General features: G+C 38.4%; 1 protein-coding gene across 2 annotated transcripts; it reads right to left on the bottom strand.

Annotated features, from left to right (window-relative positions):
- Nucleotides 1–29: 29 nt before the first annotated feature.
- On the bottom strand, nt 30–15,506 carry LOC117468787 (high affinity cationic amino acid transporter 1-like). Of its 2 annotated transcripts, none has more exons than XM_034113063.1 (12): nt 15,331–15,506; nt 7,779–8,186; nt 7,534–7,692; nt 7,268–7,439; nt 7,040–7,173; nt 6,738–6,960; nt 5,687–5,826; nt 4,883–4,985; nt 3,641–3,846; nt 3,403–3,554; nt 2,370–2,478; nt 30–2,267 (listed from the first exon to the last, which is right to left on the bottom strand). In XM_034113063.1, exons 2-12 carry the CDS (start codon nt 8,146–8,148, stop codon nt 2,095–2,097), a joined length of 1,941 nt encoding a protein of 646 aa, XP_033968954.1. In that variant the 5' UTR covers nt 8,149–8,186; nt 15,331–15,506; the 3' UTR covers nt 30–2,094. The 2 variants fall into 2 exon arrangements, with proteins under 2 accessions (XP_033968954.1, XP_033968955.1); XM_034113064.1 differs by lacking the exon at nt 15,331–15,506 and adding an exon at nt 9,301–9,396.
- Between the last annotated feature and the right edge of the window lie 4,893 nt (nt 15,507–20,399).

Raw genomic sequence — 20,399 nt, forward strand, 5'->3', positions numbered from 1 at the left:
ATTTTCACAAAAATCAAAGATACCGAGTCTGTGGTTCTAACCTCGAGCAGTATTTATTTACAGCAGCAACTATACAAACCGCAACCAATTAAAGACAACACATGCTGAACAGCTGACTTCACCACTCCAATACACTTGTAAACACATTTATACCTTTTGATTTTCAAGCTTCACAACAGTTTTGAAACAGTGCAGCATGCAAAAGTTCACATGAAACAGAGATTCATTCTCACAAGTTTTAATGCAACTACAGCATACATTACAAACTAAGGCTGATGGTATAACCCATTGACTCAATTTGTGCTTTCAATCTAATATATTCAATCTATTTATAGTCAACAGCTTTTGGCACAGTTTGTCACCATTTTACTTTACAAAATGCTTTCAACGAGATTGTAGAGATTCAAGGAAAAACATGTAACATTGGCAGTAACTTTAAGCAAAATCAAAACAGTATTTACAAAAACAGACATTAACTGTTAGAAAGAGGTAATGATGAATGTAATAAAAAACTGTATACTTGATAATATCCCACTAATTCAAACATCTCCCAGTTTCAAAAAAGGCTAGTTGTGGATGGAAAACAGTAACTTTCTGCATCATAATCGTATCAGTCAATGCTGCTTCAATATCTTAAAATCAACGTGAGACATAATAGTAATTATTTACAAAGCTATTTAGTACTTAAACCTGTAGACTATTTCAATGTCATTGATGAAAAATTGCAACATAGATGAATTGCAATATTGTTTTAACTCGTAATCCAAATGAATGTAACCTTGTTGCATTTTTAGTCCTTAGTAAACATACTTTAATGCTTTGTTTTCTGGTTTTAGCTGCCGTGGGAATCTGCACACACTTACAATCAGCTCTCCATAATCAATAAATAATGTCCGACTGTCAGAGACACTGTAGGTTAACAACTGATGGAGGAGCACTGTAACGTATGGTCTGGTGTTTCTGATCATTATGGGAAACTCCATCCCATTCTGATGTATGTTAACTAAAAATAGAAAACTAAGGTGAAATTTCTCTTATATATTATAAATATACGCTTTTAAAAAGAGTACATTATATACAAACATTATGCAATTCACACTAACTGGTAAAAGAGCAATATCATACCTCCTTAATAGTTTAAAATTCATTTGGGAAATAGGCACTTAAAATACATCGTCTGAAGTATCTGACAGATCACTTCACGTTAGCAGCTTTTCTTTCTTTGGCTGATTAAAAAAGTTCCCTGATGGAGCACACACACACCGGTGTATTTGTTTTCTGGTAAAAGTCTGCCATGACGAAACCATCTATCTGACATGGAGGTATATTGATCACAAAGTATTATACCAGGATATTCACAGCCCCATTACGCATTATTTCTCACATTTGTCTGTACGATTCATCCCAGTAACAGAGTTACTTGTTATACTCAAGAACAACACATACAAATGTGTACCTTTGAGGGAAACTAACAACACAAAAAGGCACTGAAGATACAGTAACATTCTGAGCTGAGTTTGAAAAAGTTTTATCTAAATAAATGCAATTCATTTAAAAAAAGGTGCGGAATAAGGGATTGTGGATATAATTGTCTCTGGTACAGAGGCACTGTGTATTTTAATGCAGCATGACAAGGGCCAAACATTTGCAAAGATATCCGTCAAATAAATGAAAAAAAAAAGTCAAGTTCAAGTATGCTTTTACAGATGTAAAATATAATAAGGGGCTTTTTTTCTGATTGACTGTGGATTAAGGAACCACAATTAGGGTTACAAATAGATATATGTACAAGAGGTGCATTACAAATCTACTTGTTCTCTGCTTAACACATTTAATTGTGCAAAATATATAAAAATATAATTTTCTCTAAACTTAAATATTGTTCTTTTAGATGAATGGAGTTATATTTAATCTTTATTTCCAACTAGCCCTTTTACTTTTACTTTACTCAAATTTTTTGGCAGAAACAAGGAAACAACTCAACCCTCTGACTGGAGGGAGGCATACAAGTCTCCATGCATTTCCAAGTTAGGCAGCTATTTTAGAGAGTTCAACAGAACAGAAATATGGTGGCTTAGTGAACCTCCTGTCTCCTCATGAATCTTCATCGTCGTCTTCCATGTTGTTTGGTATTTCGTGTAGGAAGGCTTCCTTCTCCGGGGCCATGGGGGCTCCCTTTATTGAGCACGCTGGAGCGTAGGCGCCAGACCTGGCCATTGATGCCTCAACACTGTTGCGAATACCATAGCCGAAGTAGATAAAGAAACCTAAAAATGTTGCAGAAACATTGTGGCAGGGACATTAATTAATTGTCAAAGCAAAAACAGCAGAGATAATATTTCAGATTGTTAGCAAAATATCCAAATTACCTAAGACCATCCAGATGGCAAAGCGCATCCAGGTTCCTCTGCCGAGCTGCATCATCAGATAGACGTTGATGAACATACTCATGACTGGGAGAACGGGCAGCAGGGGAACCTGTGAAGAGAGAGTGTGTTTATTTAATGCAAATATTAAGAAAAAGATGGACTCAACGCATACAGTAATGGGTGACATGGACCTTAAGACTATTGTTTGGATGTGATGGTGCGGGGAAATCCCTGACAATCGGTTCTTAACAACACTGAAAACTAAGCAAACTAAAAGCAATTAGCTAAGACTTCAATAAAATAGTGCTTATGATACACATTTCCTAAAGAAACTAAAATAACAAACAACCCGATACCAAATATATTCTCTCAATGCTTGTTAAAACTTAGAACAAGAAGCTACAGCAACATGTGTTAGCATTGTTTTATACACATGTAGAAGACTCTTCCAACATCAGCATGGTTTATTTCTGTAAGCTGGATGGGCTCGGACAGTGATATAATAAAATAAAGTTACCTAAACTATTTCAAAAGCCTGCCATAAATCTAAAGTTATTTTATGTTTTCTAGGTAGCCATTGGCTTTAATTCAAATCCTATTTGAGTATTTGCATAAAATGACATATCCAATTTCCCCTCTCAGCAAGTTAATTTGAATCCTGAATCAAAGTAAATAAATCGCAATCAATTCAATAAATAATTATATACTTTGTAAATATCTTGCAAGAATGTTAAGAAGTACACGTAATTCACATTGTTTGCATAAATATAAGAATATAGAAGTCGTTAAGCAGGTTAAGAGCAACAGTAAAATCTAAAGACAAACTCCTCCCCTTCCCACTGTTTGCTTGTTGTGGTTTGCTCTGTCTCTGTATTTCATTCTAAACAACAATAAAGCACATTGCTGTAAATGCTCATTATTGCAAATAGCAGAGTCATTTACATCAAGCTTATCACGTTTTGACAATGTCATCTTGTACGTGTGACTATGAAATAGTGTGAGAAGAACTCTTTGGTGAAAGAACACACTTTACCTTAAAGGCGAGCTTGGTCTTGCTCTGCGGCTGTCTCCACACCACGACGGTGACGATGATACAGACCAACACTATGATGCAGAGCACGGACACTGACCAGGCAGCCAGCCCTCCATGAACAGCAACAATGCTGAAAACAAACACCAGAACACCTACAGGGAAGAATAAAACCATAAGTAGAGGTAATTGGTTTTGCAGTATTAGTATTAGTTTTCTCTGGGCTTTGTATTCATCTCACCTAGTACGCTGGTGCAGATGTTGACGGCGAACCCTGACGTGTTGGACGGCTCTGTGTTCGAAGGGTAGAGCACATTCCTGATGGTGAGGCGATCCTCTGCTTGTGCCAGTACGTCAATGCTCCCCTCGTTATAAGACTCAGACATATCAGGGTCATCCTGAGTGTTGGCCATCTCATAGGCGTTACTGGGCTGTTCAGGCTGGTACCTTCAGATGGAAAACACACGGTCAAAACCTGACTTAAAAACCTAAGGCTGTAAACTAAGGCTGAGAACACACCATAATGTTTTTTAGCAAAAGTAAAGAAAAACTCATACATTATGATGAGGTTAACCAAGGTTTCCTTTCTGGTTAATATGCTATAAATGATTTTGTTGATTCAAAACCGTCATCCAATATGCATTTAATACATGAAGCGAATAAAATACGGTAATCTAAGTAGGTTTTTTATAGTTGAATGACTTAGTTATGTCTAACTTTGATACATTCTAGGTGACTGTTCTCATCCTCAAAGACTACATGATGCTGTATTTTAAACTACATGTTTTAAATCATGACTTAGTTTTGATCACCTACCAGTATCATGTTCATTAAAACTGTGAGAATTAAAAAAAACGTTCACACATTTGGCCTGACTAGCCTATAACTAAGGATTCTTCATAACCCTCATAATCCTTTAAATACTTGTTAAATACATATTTGTGTGGTAGAGTATGCTTTCACAGGGTTTTTAATTCACTTCTTTCTCTTTCCTTATATTAAAGGTGGGGTAGGTAAGTTTGAGAAACCGGCTCGAGATACACTTTTTGTTATATTCCATGGAATGCTCTTAACATCCCGATAGCAATGAATATCTTAAGTGCTTTGACAAAAAATCCATAAAAAAAATGTCATCTGTGGAAGCCGTAATACTGTAAAAAGCACGACCAATCATTTTAGCCGGCCTGGCTAAAATAACTGGATGGCCTACCTGCCTGTCAGCCTTCCATCGGGGCACAAACTTACCTCGTGCCCTCATTGGTCATGTGCACGTTCGTGTGTGTTGGAGGAGGGGCTCTGTAAGGAAGTGGCAGATTTTTTCCGGTTGTGTATTTTCAAATTCCAGCGCACTCGAGCCGGTTTCTCAAACTTACCTACCACACCTTTAATATATATATACAAAGGAATTATACCCGACTTTATTGATTCTTTTGTTTGTATTGTTACGACACCTATTATTATTATTATAAGCCCAGATGATTACCTGAGGACTAACACACAGGCAGCCACCAGAGTGTAAGCCAGCAAAGTGCCAATGGACATCAGGTCAACCAGGTCCTTCAAGTCGAACAGGAAAGCCATCACAGCTGCAGGAAACACGGAAGGAAAACAACAAGTCAGCAAGAAGACAGATTATCACACTATGACAAACAATGTAAAATGACTTTTTACCACAATATAATGCAGATATTGTATTTCTATATAACATACAAAAGTATTAACTTTTACTCTACAGCTCTATGTATTTATGTGATTTTCCATCATCCTCCTTCCCCTAGAGGGCACTGTTGCCTTTGGCCTCATTTGAACCTACCCGACATAAGCCCTGCCACAAAGGTGGAGACGGTGGGCGTCTTCCTCTCACTGACACGTGCCAGAGACGAGAAGAGCAGACCATCCCGAGCCATAGCAAAGATAATGCGTGGGAGTGGAAACATGGAGCCAAGGAGACTAATCCAAGGATGAAGGAAGAAGGGAAGGAGGAGGCAGATATTTTTTAAATAAAAAAATGGTTTGGGAACTCTGGTTTCACACAAGGCCTCAACTGCAGCCATGCCCAACAGCCTGATAAAGTACACAGGGTGCTGTACTCAAGGTGTTTCTGTGACAGCTTTGTAGACTGCAATAATTGAAGAAGTATAACATTTGCAGGACTACCTTTAGGCAATATTACCATGTTGGATTTGGTCATGTGCTTGTGTTGAGCCCATGTGTACCACAAGTGTCTGGTAGGGTTATGGGGGTATATTGACCCCAACCAGTTAGTAGGTTTAGATCATGACCTCACCTGCCACAACACCTGATGTTACAGTAGCTGTTAGGGGGGTTTTGGTTCGCGGGCTGATTGTGGCCAAACATTTGAAGAGCAGGCCATCTTCTGCCATGGCCCAGATCACTCTGGGCATTGGGAACATGGAGCCTAGTAAACTAGTAGGGGAGAGAGAGAAAAAGCATGCCGTGCAAGTCAATGCACACAGTTACTGTAGAAAGGCTGATGGCTAGCTGCTGGAAGCACACTGCTGTCTCAAATGTTTTTGCTATTGCAGTGAGATGTCCAAAAACTTAGCTCATGGCCAAAGCCAATAAAAAAGTATAGACAAAAAGTAGGAATTGATGACCATTGCACATAAGATTAGGTAAGGTTTTTTCAAGACTGTTGGCCTCCCATCAGAAAAGCTCTTATTTTACTTACTTAGGCACATTTTCTAGATGCCATAAGTAAAAGGTAATTGATGATGTTATTTGATAACAATAGAAAGTCAACATTTAGGCCAAGATAGCCTTGTTAACTATTACTGATTGACATTACTTTTGACTACACCAAAGAAAATCATCGGCTGTAAGGCAGGAAAAGTGGGTAAAACAGTAAAATTCCTAAAAAAAAGACTGCATCTCTGAACTATCTCTTCAATCACACGCAAATCGATTTTTTTGTGTGTGATTTTCTTGTAATAATTATTGTACCATGAAGCAATTCGGAGTTTGCTGGTAATGCCTGCGTTAGACTTTAAAAACCATTAGATTATTAAGGTAGTATTAGCTGTTCATTAATTTGCTCTTAAACACAATAAACACACACATGCAAAAATGTCCACAATACATTCTCTGTATTCTTAACAGTGGTTTCACACTATTCCATTGATCTACAAGTCAACAAAAGAATGCAAACATTTAAAAATAAATGTCCACAAAAAGCTAACTTAAACAAAAACAATTTAAAAACATATTTTAAATTCTATATGAAGTCTATTGAACTTGAATTATTCATTCCAAAAATAAGCATGCACATATTTACAAGTCCTCTATGACTTGCTGAGAGGAAGTAGGAGAGCTCTTACCTGGTTGACAGGGCACATAAAGAGCCAATGGCCACTGCATAATTGGCTCCCTCCCAGCCCACATACGTAAAGGCCACTGGCAGGGGGCTATTCTTATCCAGCAGGTAGTACGGCATCATCATAGTGAGGGCTCCGGACACACCGAAGTATGCCACAAAACAAATTAGGAGTGATGCCACAATCCCGATAGGAATGGCCCTCTGAGGATTTTTCACTTCCTCTCCTGGGGAGGAAACATAACTGGAGTTTTGAGAGGGTAGGGGCACAAGTGTTGCTTATTCATATATTGTATTTCCTCTCACCTGTCGTGGCGATGCAATCAAACCCTACAAAGGCATAAAAGCAGGTGGCGGCACCAGAGAGGACTCCACTTATACCAAAAGGCATGAAGCCGCCTTTACCAAGATTTTCTTTTGATGGTATGAAATCAGTGGAACTGGATGCAAAAAGGAAAACAATATTTGCTCAATTGATACACAACACATTTGGAACTTAAAACATATTGGGAAAAAGCTCTTTATTTCACCCACTTGGAGCTAGAGTTGCGGGTGGCATTGAGGATTTCGTCAGGGTTCAAGTTCCAGTTCTTTAGGTTTCCTTTGACCAAGCCCGAGATGATGACAAACAGCAGCACCACTACATTGACGCAGGTGAACACCTTATTAACCATGGCTGACTCCTTTACTCCAAATGCAAGCAGTCCTGCAAGCGGTTAAAAAGATAATGTGAAATATGAGAGCTTATAGTCAGAAAGAGAAATGAAAGAAAACAGAATACAGTGGGAGGAGCTCCTTACCTGTCAGAATGATTATGATTAAGACCGCAAATATGTCCGGATACTCTGCCAGGTAGCCTGGAGCTTTCATAGTCATGTAATTGCGGCAAAAGACCTCGATGTGTTTTCCAATCAGCTCATCAAAGGTTGCACTCCACGCTCTGGCCACACTTGAAGTTCCTGTTTAAAGGAAAGTATTTATGTAAACTGAACAATATGAGGCCTAGCAGCCAACTCCTTTTCATCCTCATTTAAAATTGGCTCACCAATGACATAAGAGAGGATGAGGTTCCAGCCTGTGATAAAAGCCCAAAGTTCTCCAACCGTCACATAGCTGTAGAGGTAAGCCGAACCAGTTTTGGGGACACGGGCTCCAAACTCGGCGTAGCACAGACCGGCCAGGACGGAGGCGAGGGCCGCGATGAGGAACGAGAGGACGATGGCAGGTCCAGAGTTTTCCCGGGCCACGGCGCCAGCGAGGACGTAGACTCCAGCGCCGAGCGTACTGCCGACGCCAAGGGCAACCAGATCAAATGTGTTGAGGCATCGAGACAGGCGGGAGTCCTCTGTGTTACAGTCCACCACCTTCACCCGCAGGAGCTGCTTCCCAACACCCTTTAATGTTGCCAGAATCATCCTGGCTGCCACCAAAAGCTCTACAGAAGATTATTTACCTGTTGACATAACAAGACAGAAGGGACAAAGCACTGAAATTAGTATGTGATGAAACAGACAAAGAAGGATAATATTCCTGCTCCACTCCCAGATCAAGTTTGTCTTTGTTCCTGGTTAGCATTATGAGCTTAGTTGATAGTGATACATATACACTGTAACCAAAGCTTGTAACCCATTGGAATTAAAGGTTGAGACGCAGCCAAATTCCTCCAGTCATCCACTTACGTTTTCTGATCTGTTGATGATTTTATAGGCATCACAACAGTTTTTAAGAGTAAGTGCAGTACATACTAATGGATAGTCCTGAAGACTGCTTACTATTTGTATTGATAGAATAGAATAGTATACATAAAACAAAATGTTATGCATGCTTCTTAGTTAACATTAAGCTCTTTTCTGCTGTAACAAAAGTACATTTCTCCTCTGTGGGACGAATAAAGGTATTCTGATTCTGATGCAATATGAGAATATTTGCACAAGGTTTAAGTTTTTTTAAATCAAACAACCTAAATCATATTCTTACAATTTACATTTGAAAATCCAATAGTCCCAACACAGTTTAATTTTTAATGGCACTGACATACCCTAGCATGCAATGTGTGTCATTAATACATAAATCAAACTTTTAGTATGCACTGCAAAACCAGTTACAGCCTATTCTAAAATATATTCTGTCCGTATTTTGATGTTTGTCTTCTTTTTTTTGTTTTGATTCCTGTTATCCGTTTTAAACCCATGTTCCAAGTTAGAGTATAGGCAGCAGTAACACTCCATTTCAGCTGAAGAACCTACTTGAGATTTGAAATAGTTACCGACTTTTTTTCTACTCAAATAACAATATGCCAAATTAAGAAACATGAGCAATAACTTCTTTGGATATAGAATTATAAAGTTACATTTGAAATCAACGTTATTTAATAATAAGAAAGAAAATGTTAAATTAAACATGATTTAGCAAGACATTTCATAACAGCATTATCTAGCAAAAAATACATTGTATTTTGTAATCCTTGTGCAGGGCATAATCCTAATAATCTACGTGACAAATGCAGAGCCTCTTCTCAAACAGCACAGCAGATATGGATCTGACAGACAATCCAGACAGGTACTCACTTGCACAACGCAATAGAAAAACAGGATCTGTTGTCTGTACTGATATACGCAGACAGTTACTTATATTTCAGTTTATAAATCCACACAACCACTCCAGAGGGTAGCAGTAGACTCAGTTCCAGTCAGCTAAGGATGACTCGAGCTGAGAGAGACATTTACAAGTGCTGGTATGACACGTGACACAGACGCCTCTTTCCTGTACAAACCATTCAGGTGTCCAGCTCACAAATAGAAACACACATGGCAGCTGTGACGATTCCCCCCCCCCCAGAGTTTAGACTGACTCACTCTCACACTCTAGTCATTATAGTAAAACAAGGAAAACGTGACTTGTTGGACTCTTTTATCTCCTTTTAGCAGATAAACAGCAATTTTACATAAATAACCGCTCAACAAGTAAGGTTGTTGTATTTGAAGTTAGATTTACATTTTTTTTCTTTTCTACAGCATATCAGGGAGATAGGATACATCTAGATTTTTCTACAGTTAGATGACAAGATTCAAGGACGGTTGCTGAACAGCTATGCATTATCTGTCTAAGTTATGGTGACCTGAACACTTAAAACCAGACATTTCAATTGGCTTAGACCAACATACAGAGGCCAAAACAATTTACTACCGTAGAGGAACACTGTAGCATGCACAAGATGTGACATGTCGTGGCTGAGCTAAAAAAGGAGATGAGCAGAAAGAGCCCTGCCCTCCTCTCAGCCAATCATGGAAGATAACACCTGCTGGTGACGTACAAGGGGCTTGTGGGTGTATTTCACACAACACTCAATCACATGCTCTCTGCTATTTGGCCTCAAGCAAAATACTTTTGCTACTTCAAACATCTTTCATGTGACATTGTATTGTTTATGCATGGAGAGTCAGCCGAGTCCAAATAAAAAAATCGGACTAATCTTTGATGAAATACAAAGTCAAATCAAATCTTACATTAGTTTAACCTCAAATGACAAGCAACCTCAGCACAGTATTTGTATAGATCTGGTATTTTGTATATATAAAGAATTATAAGACTTTACATGGAGATACAAAAACATACATATACATAAAGGTTCTCTATGTAGATACATTTTAGAGCTAAAACTACATCATTAAAATATGGTATGTTCTAACTGATGCAACAATATTGGACCTTTTAATCTCACATGGAGAACCAGCTATATCTTGGAAAACACATTCTCTTAAGACTGTCTTTAATTACAATTTTCCCTGCATGAATTTGAAGGTTGACAAAAGCAAAGAGCTAATTTAAGGACCACTGAAGTCCTACTTGGCATGTGAAGGGTATTTAGCAGCACTACAGAACAAACAGCACACCTGCTCTTCTGGTCTAACTGGGGATGGAGAAAACAAAGTGCAATGTGAGGACGATCATAAAACAAACGTTGCTTTCCAGGAATTTAGGCCACATATCTATGGTCACATTGCCCTTGTAACAGTGAAGCTACAAAGAACAACAATGTAACAACAGCCATTAGAACACAGAACTACAGGTTCGACTTTTAGTTTTGCTGGTCATACAAAAGGAAGACCCAGAGCGGGTGGTGAGGTACTGTTTCTTCACCTTTTAAAAAAATAAAATAAGAAAAACTAAGTGAATGTCGTAAAAAAAACTTAAAAAAATAACCCAAACTAAAATGACCCCTTTCATGACACAGGCAGATTAATCACAGCGGTCTAAAATTCACAATTATGTATCAGTTTTATGCCTGAATGTAACACATACTCACACACACACACTACAGCCAATAATAGGATTATCCATGATGTAAATGAGAAATGTTAACACCTCGTTTAAAGCCAGGTGCAGAGTCAAGAGCAGTCCTCCTGTTGGAGATCAGCTGACATGACCTTGAAGGCTTCCCACGGATTCAATGTTTACATCATGTGGCTTCCTCATGGTTTGTATTCTGTGGTTGTTGAGACCCAGGGACACCAAATACACTCTCGTCTTTACACAACAACTTTCCACAACTAAGCATGCACGACTGCCGTTTTACCAAATATATCTTTAGGCATGTGAGAATTCACAGAATCAGTCCTCAGTGTAATGTGCTTTAATATGCTGCTCTAACTCCGCTTCAAACCACATGTTTTTTTATAAGGGGGAAACAAATCAAGAAGTTGTTGCAGCAGAGATAAAGCACATTATGACTTATGGACAGGTTGACTGGACTTTGTGATTTAAACTTGTGGGGAGAAGTTGTATAAATATAAATCAAAAACCAGCCGCCAGGATAATACAGGATTTGAATAAAATAGTTTTTGAATTTTCTGTCATTCAATATATGGCACTATTTTCTTGAATTCAACTTATTGCTTGGTCTGTTTCAGTAAATTCTGGAATTTAATTTTATACGTAATATATAAATTACTGGAGGCCAGATCAAAGAAATACAGAATTGTGTTTGGCTTCATGTCTTCTAATTAAAAAGAATTGTGCTAGAGTAACGCAAAGAAATAAGTGCTTTCAAGCAACTCTCAAATACATTAATTTGGCTAGACCAACTGAGACTTCTGAAGCCTCAAATCAACTTTGGATTTATATAGATGCATTTTACTGACAAAATCATGAAAATTAGACAAGCAGTCAGTTCCTCGGTATCAGGTACAGCAAATGTGTTGTCCCTGTGTTCACCTAAAGTCAATTCAGACATCATGACACAATTCCGTCTGATAAATGCTAAAGACCTGGAAGACATTATTCAACATCTGAAATCCACCTCCTGTAGCCTCGATATTAGCCTGACAGGATTTTTCAAAACTGTTTTTCATTGCTTGGCCTCAGATATACTACACATAGTAAACAAGTCTCTCCACTCAGGTGTATTTCCACAGGCCCTGAAAACTGCAGTAATTAAACCGCTCCTAAAAAAGCATAACCTAGACGCAACCGTAATGAATAATTACAGGCCAATATCAAACCTTCCCTTTTTAAGCAAATGGATTGAAAAAGTTGTTTTTCAACAGTTGAGTAATTTCATGTTTTTAACTGACGGTTTTGATGTGTTTCAGTCGGCACAGCACTGAGACTTCTCTTGTTAAGGTCTTAAATGACATCCATTTAAACACAGACAGTGGCAGAATATCAGTGTTAGTATTATTAGATCTCAGCGCTGCCTTTGATACTGTTGACCACAACATATTGCTAGACCATCTAGAAAACTGGGTGGGAGTTTCAGCAACAGCTCTAAATTGGTTTAGTTCCTACTTAAAGGACAGAACAAACTTTGTCTCAATAGGCAATTACAAATCAACCATGACAAATATGTCATGCGGGGTTCCTCAAGGCTCCATCTTAGGACCTTTGCTTTTTAATATCTATATGCTACCACTGGATCAAATTATTAAAAACAGCGATCTAAGCTATCACATCTATGCAGACAGATTTATTTTGAAATTACACCGGGAGACTACTCTCCGATTAGAACACTGAGCAAGTGCATTGAGCTCATCAATGACTGGATGACTCAGAACTTTCTCCAATTGAACAAACAAAAAACTGAGATCATTGTTCTTGGAGCAAAGAAGGACCGATTAAAGTAATCGCAGAGCTTCAGTCGGCAGACTACAAAGTAACTCATAAAGCTATAAATCTAGGTGTAGTGATGGACTCAGACCTGCATTTTAACAGTCACATTACAACAGTTATTAAATCAGCCTACTATCACCGGAAGAACATAATCTAGGATTAAAAAACTAATGTCGCAACAGGATTTAGAAAAACTTGTCCATGCTTTTATTTTCAGTAGACTCGACTACTGCAATAGTGTATTCACAGGGCTCACAAAAAAATCCATCAGAAAGCTGCAGCTGATTCAGAACGCTGCTGCTCGAGTCCTCACAAACACTAAAAGAGTGGATCACATCAGTCCGGTTCTGAAGTCTTTACACTGGCTTCCAGTCGACCAAAGAATTGATTTTAAAATACTATTGCTAGTTTTTAAATCACTAAATGGCTTAGGACCGAGGTATATAAACAATCTCCTGCATAACTATGAACCATCCAGGAGTCTCAGGTCCTCTGGATCGGGTCTGCTCTCTGTATCAAGAATAAGAACTAAACATGGAAAAGCAGCGTTTAGATATTATGCCCCGACAATCTGGAACAAACTGCCCGAATCGTGCACGTCCGCTGAAACACTTCCTATTTTCAAATCCAGACTAAAAACATATCTATTTGCCGCTGCTTTTAATTGAGCTGTTCATACTCACACTGCAGTATGCCTTTTATTCATGTATTCTGTACCTGCTGTGTTTATTTATTTATTTCATTATCTTGCCTTGCCTTGTCTTGCCTCGCCTTGCCTTGCCTCGCCTCGCCTTGCCTCGCCTTGCCTCGCCTTGCCTCGCCTTGCCTCGCCTCGCCTTGCCTCGCCTCGCCTCGCTTTGTCTTGAGCAACAGCAAGGTATGCAGACTTTAAGTATGGGTCTTACGTTGTAATCGCATTAGAAAAATATCTCTTTTTAGCCAGGATAGACAGGGAAACTATTTACAGCGATCAACATGTCACACTGTTTAAGAGGAAAATGTGAATGCAAACTAATCCCTAACATCAGCTTACATTAATCATAATATTGAATGATGATACTCAGGGTTTTGACTAACTGATTAGAATAATTCATTGGATTTAGTTTCTAAGGTGAGACACTACAGTAAAATATACGTTTTGAATGCACTGCACATCATTTTGAGAGTTTGGGATATTTTGCTTCACAACGTGTTTTCATTAAGTTGAGTTGATTCTTCTACTACACTTTGTCTCAGTAGAATTATCCTAAATCCAGACATTAGAGTTACACAATGTGTGGTTTGCACATTAAAAAAAGAAACTTTTCAGAAAACTTGATAGACGAAAACTAATTGTCTTAATATAGGCATTAAGCTGTGGAAGGAACATGGGGATAGCCTAGGTAATTGTTTTACACTACGTCACCGTTGTATGTATGTAGTTTTCTTAAAATGAGTTTGTGTCTTATTTGCAGAGCCAGATATCTCCACTTCAGTAGCACATATGCACCAAACAATCCAGTTGCATTCCCATCTATAAACACTGAAGGTTCTTTTACATAGGGGGTATTTGTATACATTTTCCATAGCCTGATTTATATAGCATTTTATTCTTAACAAGTATTGATCAAATTGACCTTTTATGGCTGTTGAAAGTAGTTTAAGGAGTGATAGAAAAACATATCCAACATATCCACATTTCTAATAATGTAAAATCAAATAAAAAGGGAAGTTATAGTGATAACCAAGTTCAAATGTTTACCATACTCACCTGTAGTATGTTCCCTTAACTCTGCACAATTAATGCTAAACTTACATAAAGACATACGTTTCAAAACGTACAAATCATAACTATAGGCTTGCATGAAGTTTTACAATTTTGAAAGATATTTGGAGCAATAAAATGCCAACTGCTGTAGGTTGATACACACTCGCAGCTCCTCATAGGCTAGTGACTAAATGCATTTTTTTAAACATAATGTAATAAAAGTCTTTTAACCGACTTTAATTCCGTCTTTCCCTAATTCAACTGTTTATTTAACCATAGGAAACTTGCTAAACAGGATGAACAATCTGCACTACATGTCCTTTATTTACACTGCGGGTTCATGTGAGTTCACGCACAGCAGCAGTGGAAATGGCACTCTCTATAAAAGGCAATGCTCTCCTCAGGCTCACCGCTCAGGCTTTACAAACTGCTAACATCCACACAAAACGACTCCTGATCCACTTCTATATTCTATGTTTCATTAGTGAAGATCTTCGAGCCGCACTGGGCTACTTTAACTTCTGCTCGGAAGTACAGTAGCAGCTCGACCATGCCTTATATTGCATCAGCCAGACGGTTTCTTCCTCCTCTCAGACCATGTGCACTTCTTCCAGGACAGGATACGCATGGCTGAGAAGCAACCACGCTGTGCTTTCTTTCACTAACAACTGCAGCCTGTGCAACATGGGTAAAGAACTAAACCTTAAGAAGAAGTCAGAATGATAAACTTTAAACGTCTTACCTTCTTTAAAAGACGCCGATCACTGATATATCTTCTGTTTATTTCAGTTTACGCGTCACAAGTGTGGACAAAAGTCGCGTAAAATCGCTTTTTTCTGCAAGGAACTTGTGACAGATGGTTTGTTTGGCCACACACAAATACACGCGTGTACCAACGGAAGTCCAGCTAACACACCGACACTGGGAGGTCCGCCCAGCTGTCCATGGCTCCACCCGACTATTATTAGATGAATTTCAGATTATAATTGTTTTCTCGCTGCAAGCACCACCTATAACCACCAGATGGCGCTCTTTACAAGCAAATCACCCTCCCTCCAGCCCCTCCTGGGTCTATCAGGCATCCATGCTATCAGAAACATAAACACACACTCTATAGTCATGTCTGTATTTTACATTTGGCACTATATGATTTGTTGACATCTTTCCTGATGCTCCTTCCATCCTCTCATGGTTGCATACATGCAGTCACAAGAACACAGCATAAATATGGATTGCTTGTGGAGTTGCAAAAGTCTCAGCGGGGAAACAAAGCTGTTACGCTCCATTCTCTGAGTTTCCTACTGTGGCTGTGGAGCAGAGCCATGTTTGTGATCCTCTTATTTCAGCCCCATATATGCCCAAAAACGACACCGGGATTTATAATGCAAAGGAGATCCTTACAGACTGCTCAGCATAAAAAAAGGAAGCCACTCCAGTCATGACTAAGCTCCATCCTGCTTGAGATGGAGAGATTCCTTCCAACCAGATCAGTTTGAGGCCCTGCTGTGCTGAAACTCTCTGCAGAGGCTGTTGAGATCAGTGTGAAACTGGGGCTGCTTCATGATTACTTTCTTTGCTTTGACTTGCCCGTATATGTATCTAAGCTCAATAAGATCTAATTGGTAAGAGAAGTGCTGTATCTCATCTGACATTTCTAGATTTATGGTTGACTGCCACTCACCCTGTGGACCAATTGTGGATAGCCTTGATAAATGGGAGTCAGTGCACTTGGTCATTTTGAAGTAATGCTGTTCCTGTGGGACCAGTAGAAGGAAGCATGCTCCCCCACACCACATATTGCTGTATTTTGCTGCTTTAAGATATTTGTACATTTATGGTGGGGAATTTCCCACTTCATGAATTTAGCTCTGGTTCTCAGGAGCTGGAGTACTGATGGTTTTCATTCAAGCTGTTTAATGAGGAATGAATAGACACTAGATACCAGGAGAATGCATTTAATTACCTTGCACAATAGAAAACAAGTGGCACTGTGGGTCCCAGAGATCTCCATTGGACCCAGTCTCTGCCAGTGTTGCATAAAGATGAAGAACGGGCTGTAATGACAAAAAGAATCTCAGCACATTCACTTTGCTGGGCCAGACAGCAGTCCCTTCTCCTCTGCCTCCTGCCAGAGAGCTCCACTCAGACGCCCTGGCACAAATTATATCAATCACAATACAAGTAAAGATTCAAATCGGTTAGACCCAGGAGGGACAAGGATTCCTCCTTAAGCATTTGATACTAACACTCCAAAGAGAAGATTGATATCAGTTTTCATCTTGCTTTCAGAAAGTTGTCTGTGTTTGTGCCTCTCATGTATTACATTTGCAATCCAGTCAGGGATAAGATCCTTCCTCCAGAAAAATAAATAGTAAATACATAGTGATATTTGAAAACACTCTATCCTCAAATACTCCTAACCATCTAGATAAAACATATCATAAACCATAAAGAAGATTTGTAACCCTTTTCCCAAGTTGCTGCACTTTGAATACACACAAAGATAGCCAAAATGGAAATACCTATCATGCTCTATCTCTAGTGTTGTTACAATATATATTTGTACATGTATATAAAATAACTTTTTACATTTTTCTCATAGAGCAAGGAAATTCGGTTTGGGCTGAATAATTGTGAATTATGTGTTAAATAAAAATAAAAATGTATGGTTGACTTAGCTCCTTGACTCCAATGTTATGGTAATATATGATGCTGGTTACGTGCAACACAATGAAATAGCCATTGGGCCCTCATTGGCTCAATTTGCCATTGTGACTGGTGTGACCCCATTGCAAGATGGTCTCTAGTTTCATTGAGTGCTTAGTGTCACTAACACAACGTTAAAACCACAATGTTGAGATGCTCGAGTCTTCATAAATGGTCCCATCTCAATGTCTAACAAACAACCCAATAAATACTATCTTTAACCATATTATAGGAGGCTTGAATATGGATTGTTTTTCTAGAAAAAACAAATAGCTGTTTTGAAAAAGCACCAGCTTCCATACTGCGTGCCCCAGGTGCTCAAACCTGCAGGAGGTGATTGTTCTCTAAAACCACAGGCTTCCTCTACTACACAAACAATGATGAAGAGTACAACTGCTTTTCTTGACTATTCACAAGAGGAAAGAACAAGCACCTGTATGTGTGATCTGAAATATAATACTCAGAATGAGTTCAAAGCACAGGTGAATAATGAATTAAGACATTATATATGTATATATATATATATATATATATATATATATATATATATATATATATATATATATATATATTTGAATAGGGCATTTAAACACTTCACATGTATGCAATTTCTGTCATTCTTTTAAAAAAAGTTTATGAAATGTGTCATTCAAATCTAAGTGTCTTATAGGCTACTTGAATTCGGATTTTAATACCAAATGGCCCTGTGTTTTTTCCTGTTATGGTTTATTTGTTATTTCCCCCAAAATGTCACGTGACCTAACACACATCTTATCCTAGACCTTTTACTACCCTTTTTTTTAAATACTGTTCTTACTATTCATTCTACCGTGTTCTGTGCTGTTTTATATTGTTCTATGCTTACTGCTTGTAGCACTTCGGGATTTGTCTTCAAATATGAAGTGCGTTACAAATAAAACTTATTATTATTATTATCTTACTGTGCAATGTCATTTATTGTACATTTCTCATTTCTAAAGTGTTTGTCTAGACCTAAGTCAGTATTTCTTTGGAAAGCTAAAGTCACAGAACAGAACACAATCACATTGTATTAGAGCTGCAGCAGCGTGCATGGAATCCCTTCCCGACTCGTGCAGTCTCCTGGGTCAGACCCCCAATTCTGATGTCGACATTGTCTCATTCTCCACGATTTTCCCTGAAGGCATCTCTACTTGTGAGCTCATAACAAAAAAAACAAGCGTGTTTAAACAGAGGATGTCCTCCCATGGTTACCTCATAAAGCACATTATTTATGTCCGAGTTATCTCATGGCAGGTATATCTACAGGGATGCACTCACCAAATAAACACTTGTAAAATTCAGTGCAATATTGAAAAAGGTGAGGCTTGCAGTTGAGTTTGCTGTACCGTAAGAGGTGTTGATACTTACCCCTGAGGACAGTGCAGTGGTGTTGCGTTTTGCTTTAGTGTTTCTGTAACTTTGTGTACAGTGTGAACACATTTGCATGGTAATTGGATTGAAATGCATTATATTGTATAAGCCATGTGCCATCACAACCCTATTATCTGTTCATTATTATCAGTGACAATGATTGTTAAATGGCTGAGAGGAGACATAATTACTGCAGAATTATGAACCTGAATAAAAATAGCATGTAAATACAATACGATATATAACTAAATCATATACGTTTACATTGCAGCAGCCTTATACCATTTTAAATTGATTACTGATTGAATTAACATCAACTGTAGTTTTTAAAATAACGTCATATGATGAAATGAACAATACACATACTATATGTGCTCCTGTGTACCATACACTCATGGACACAACCACTTATATACACGGTAAATATAGATAATGGGAATATTATAGTATTAAGTATAATGGTATACCTTAAAGCTGTTTCAGCCATAGAGAAAAAGCCTAAGTGGCGAATTAGTGATTAAAGCATTTGCCTTTATTTGATTATTATTAGAGACCGGAAACATTGCAGAAATGTCACCTGTTACCTGTAACCCAACCAAGTGAGCTGCAAAAGATATATATAAAATGTAAAAACTGCTGACAAGTTTCAGACAACCCAGACTGAAAAATGATCAAAAATAATATTCCAACCCCAAAAATGCAGCCTAAAGAATGACCAACGTATTGAATCATCACCTTTGTTAAACAACTACATTGAGAATTTTTCAAACTGCATTTCATGTTGCAGCTGCTATTAAAAAAAAACTACTGGTATCAATGCCAGTGTATGAAGTAGCACAAAGGTGAGGATGCCTGGGAAATGGAAAATGGAAGTATTATGGTCTGATGAGTTGTCTTGCATACCCCTTACATCATGTTGTTGGACCCACTGAGGCGGTTCCTCTGTATGGTCCCGTAACAACATTTCACAGCCTGCTTGGTCACCAAATGGAAACTGAAACTTTATGTTCAGTGTGCAGAAGGCAAGGTAGACTCCTCCTTTTTTTGTCCCAAAGATTTCCTTTTTTTTAAGTCTGGTCCGGTATTCTCTTGTAGTTCACAGGACCCGTACATGACCAAAAAAAACTATGTATCAAATGCTTGGTGTCAGAGAACCATCACAATACATCAGCAGAAGAATGCGATAGGACAGGATTAGTAGTCAGACGGCACATCCAGTTCATCCAGATTTTCCTCGTGGCCCGACAGCCACTGATTTATTATCATTAGTCATAATGGAAGAAATATGCAGCAATAGTTACTGTGTATCAGACATCAATTTTCAGTTCTGAGAACAAATGCATTTTGGCAGTAGTAAAACGACAATGACATTAGGTCAGATGAGTGATGATTAAACACTCCACTTCAGTCTCACAACTTCGGTGCTTGAAATGTATTCAGACGCATTCTGTCTGTACTTTTTGAGAGGTGGAGAAAAAGCATTTTTGAATGCTTTGGTGCTACACAAAAAGAAATGACATGTTCATGATACTTTTGGCTAAACACAGAATGATGGCCCTGCATATAAATTTGTTTCTTTCAGCTGCAGGGAAGGCAGATCAAAACCTGCCATATGCTACAATACACAGCTTAAATGGCTGAGAATCTGTATTAATGCACTAGGTGTGGATCACAGAATTACAATATCCATGGCAGTAAATCAAGGCATTAGCT

Source organism: Trematomus bernacchii, unplaced genomic scaffold (genome assembly GCF_902827165.1).
Source record: "Trematomus bernacchii unplaced genomic scaffold, fTreBer1.1, whole genome shotgun sequence".
Taxonomy (NCBI): domain Eukaryota; kingdom Metazoa; phylum Chordata; class Actinopteri; order Perciformes; family Nototheniidae; genus Trematomus; species Trematomus bernacchii.

What these genes read in the sequence shown, in the direction of transcription:
- LOC117468787 (XM_034113063.1), bottom strand. Translation starts at nt 8,148, where the DNA reads ATGATTCTGGCAACATTAAAGGGTGTTGGGAAGCAGCTCCTGCGGGTG. An exon ending in AACATCAGGTGTTGTGGCAG is followed by an intron (nt 4,986 to 5,686) that starts GTGAGGTCATGA and finishes TGTTTCCTGCAG; the next exon opens with CTGTGATGGCTTTCCTGTTC. An exon ending in TGCCATCTGGATGGTCTTAG is followed by an intron (nt 2,268 to 2,369) that starts GTAATTTGGATA and finishes CAACATTTTTAG; the next exon opens with GTTTCTTTATCTACTTCGGC.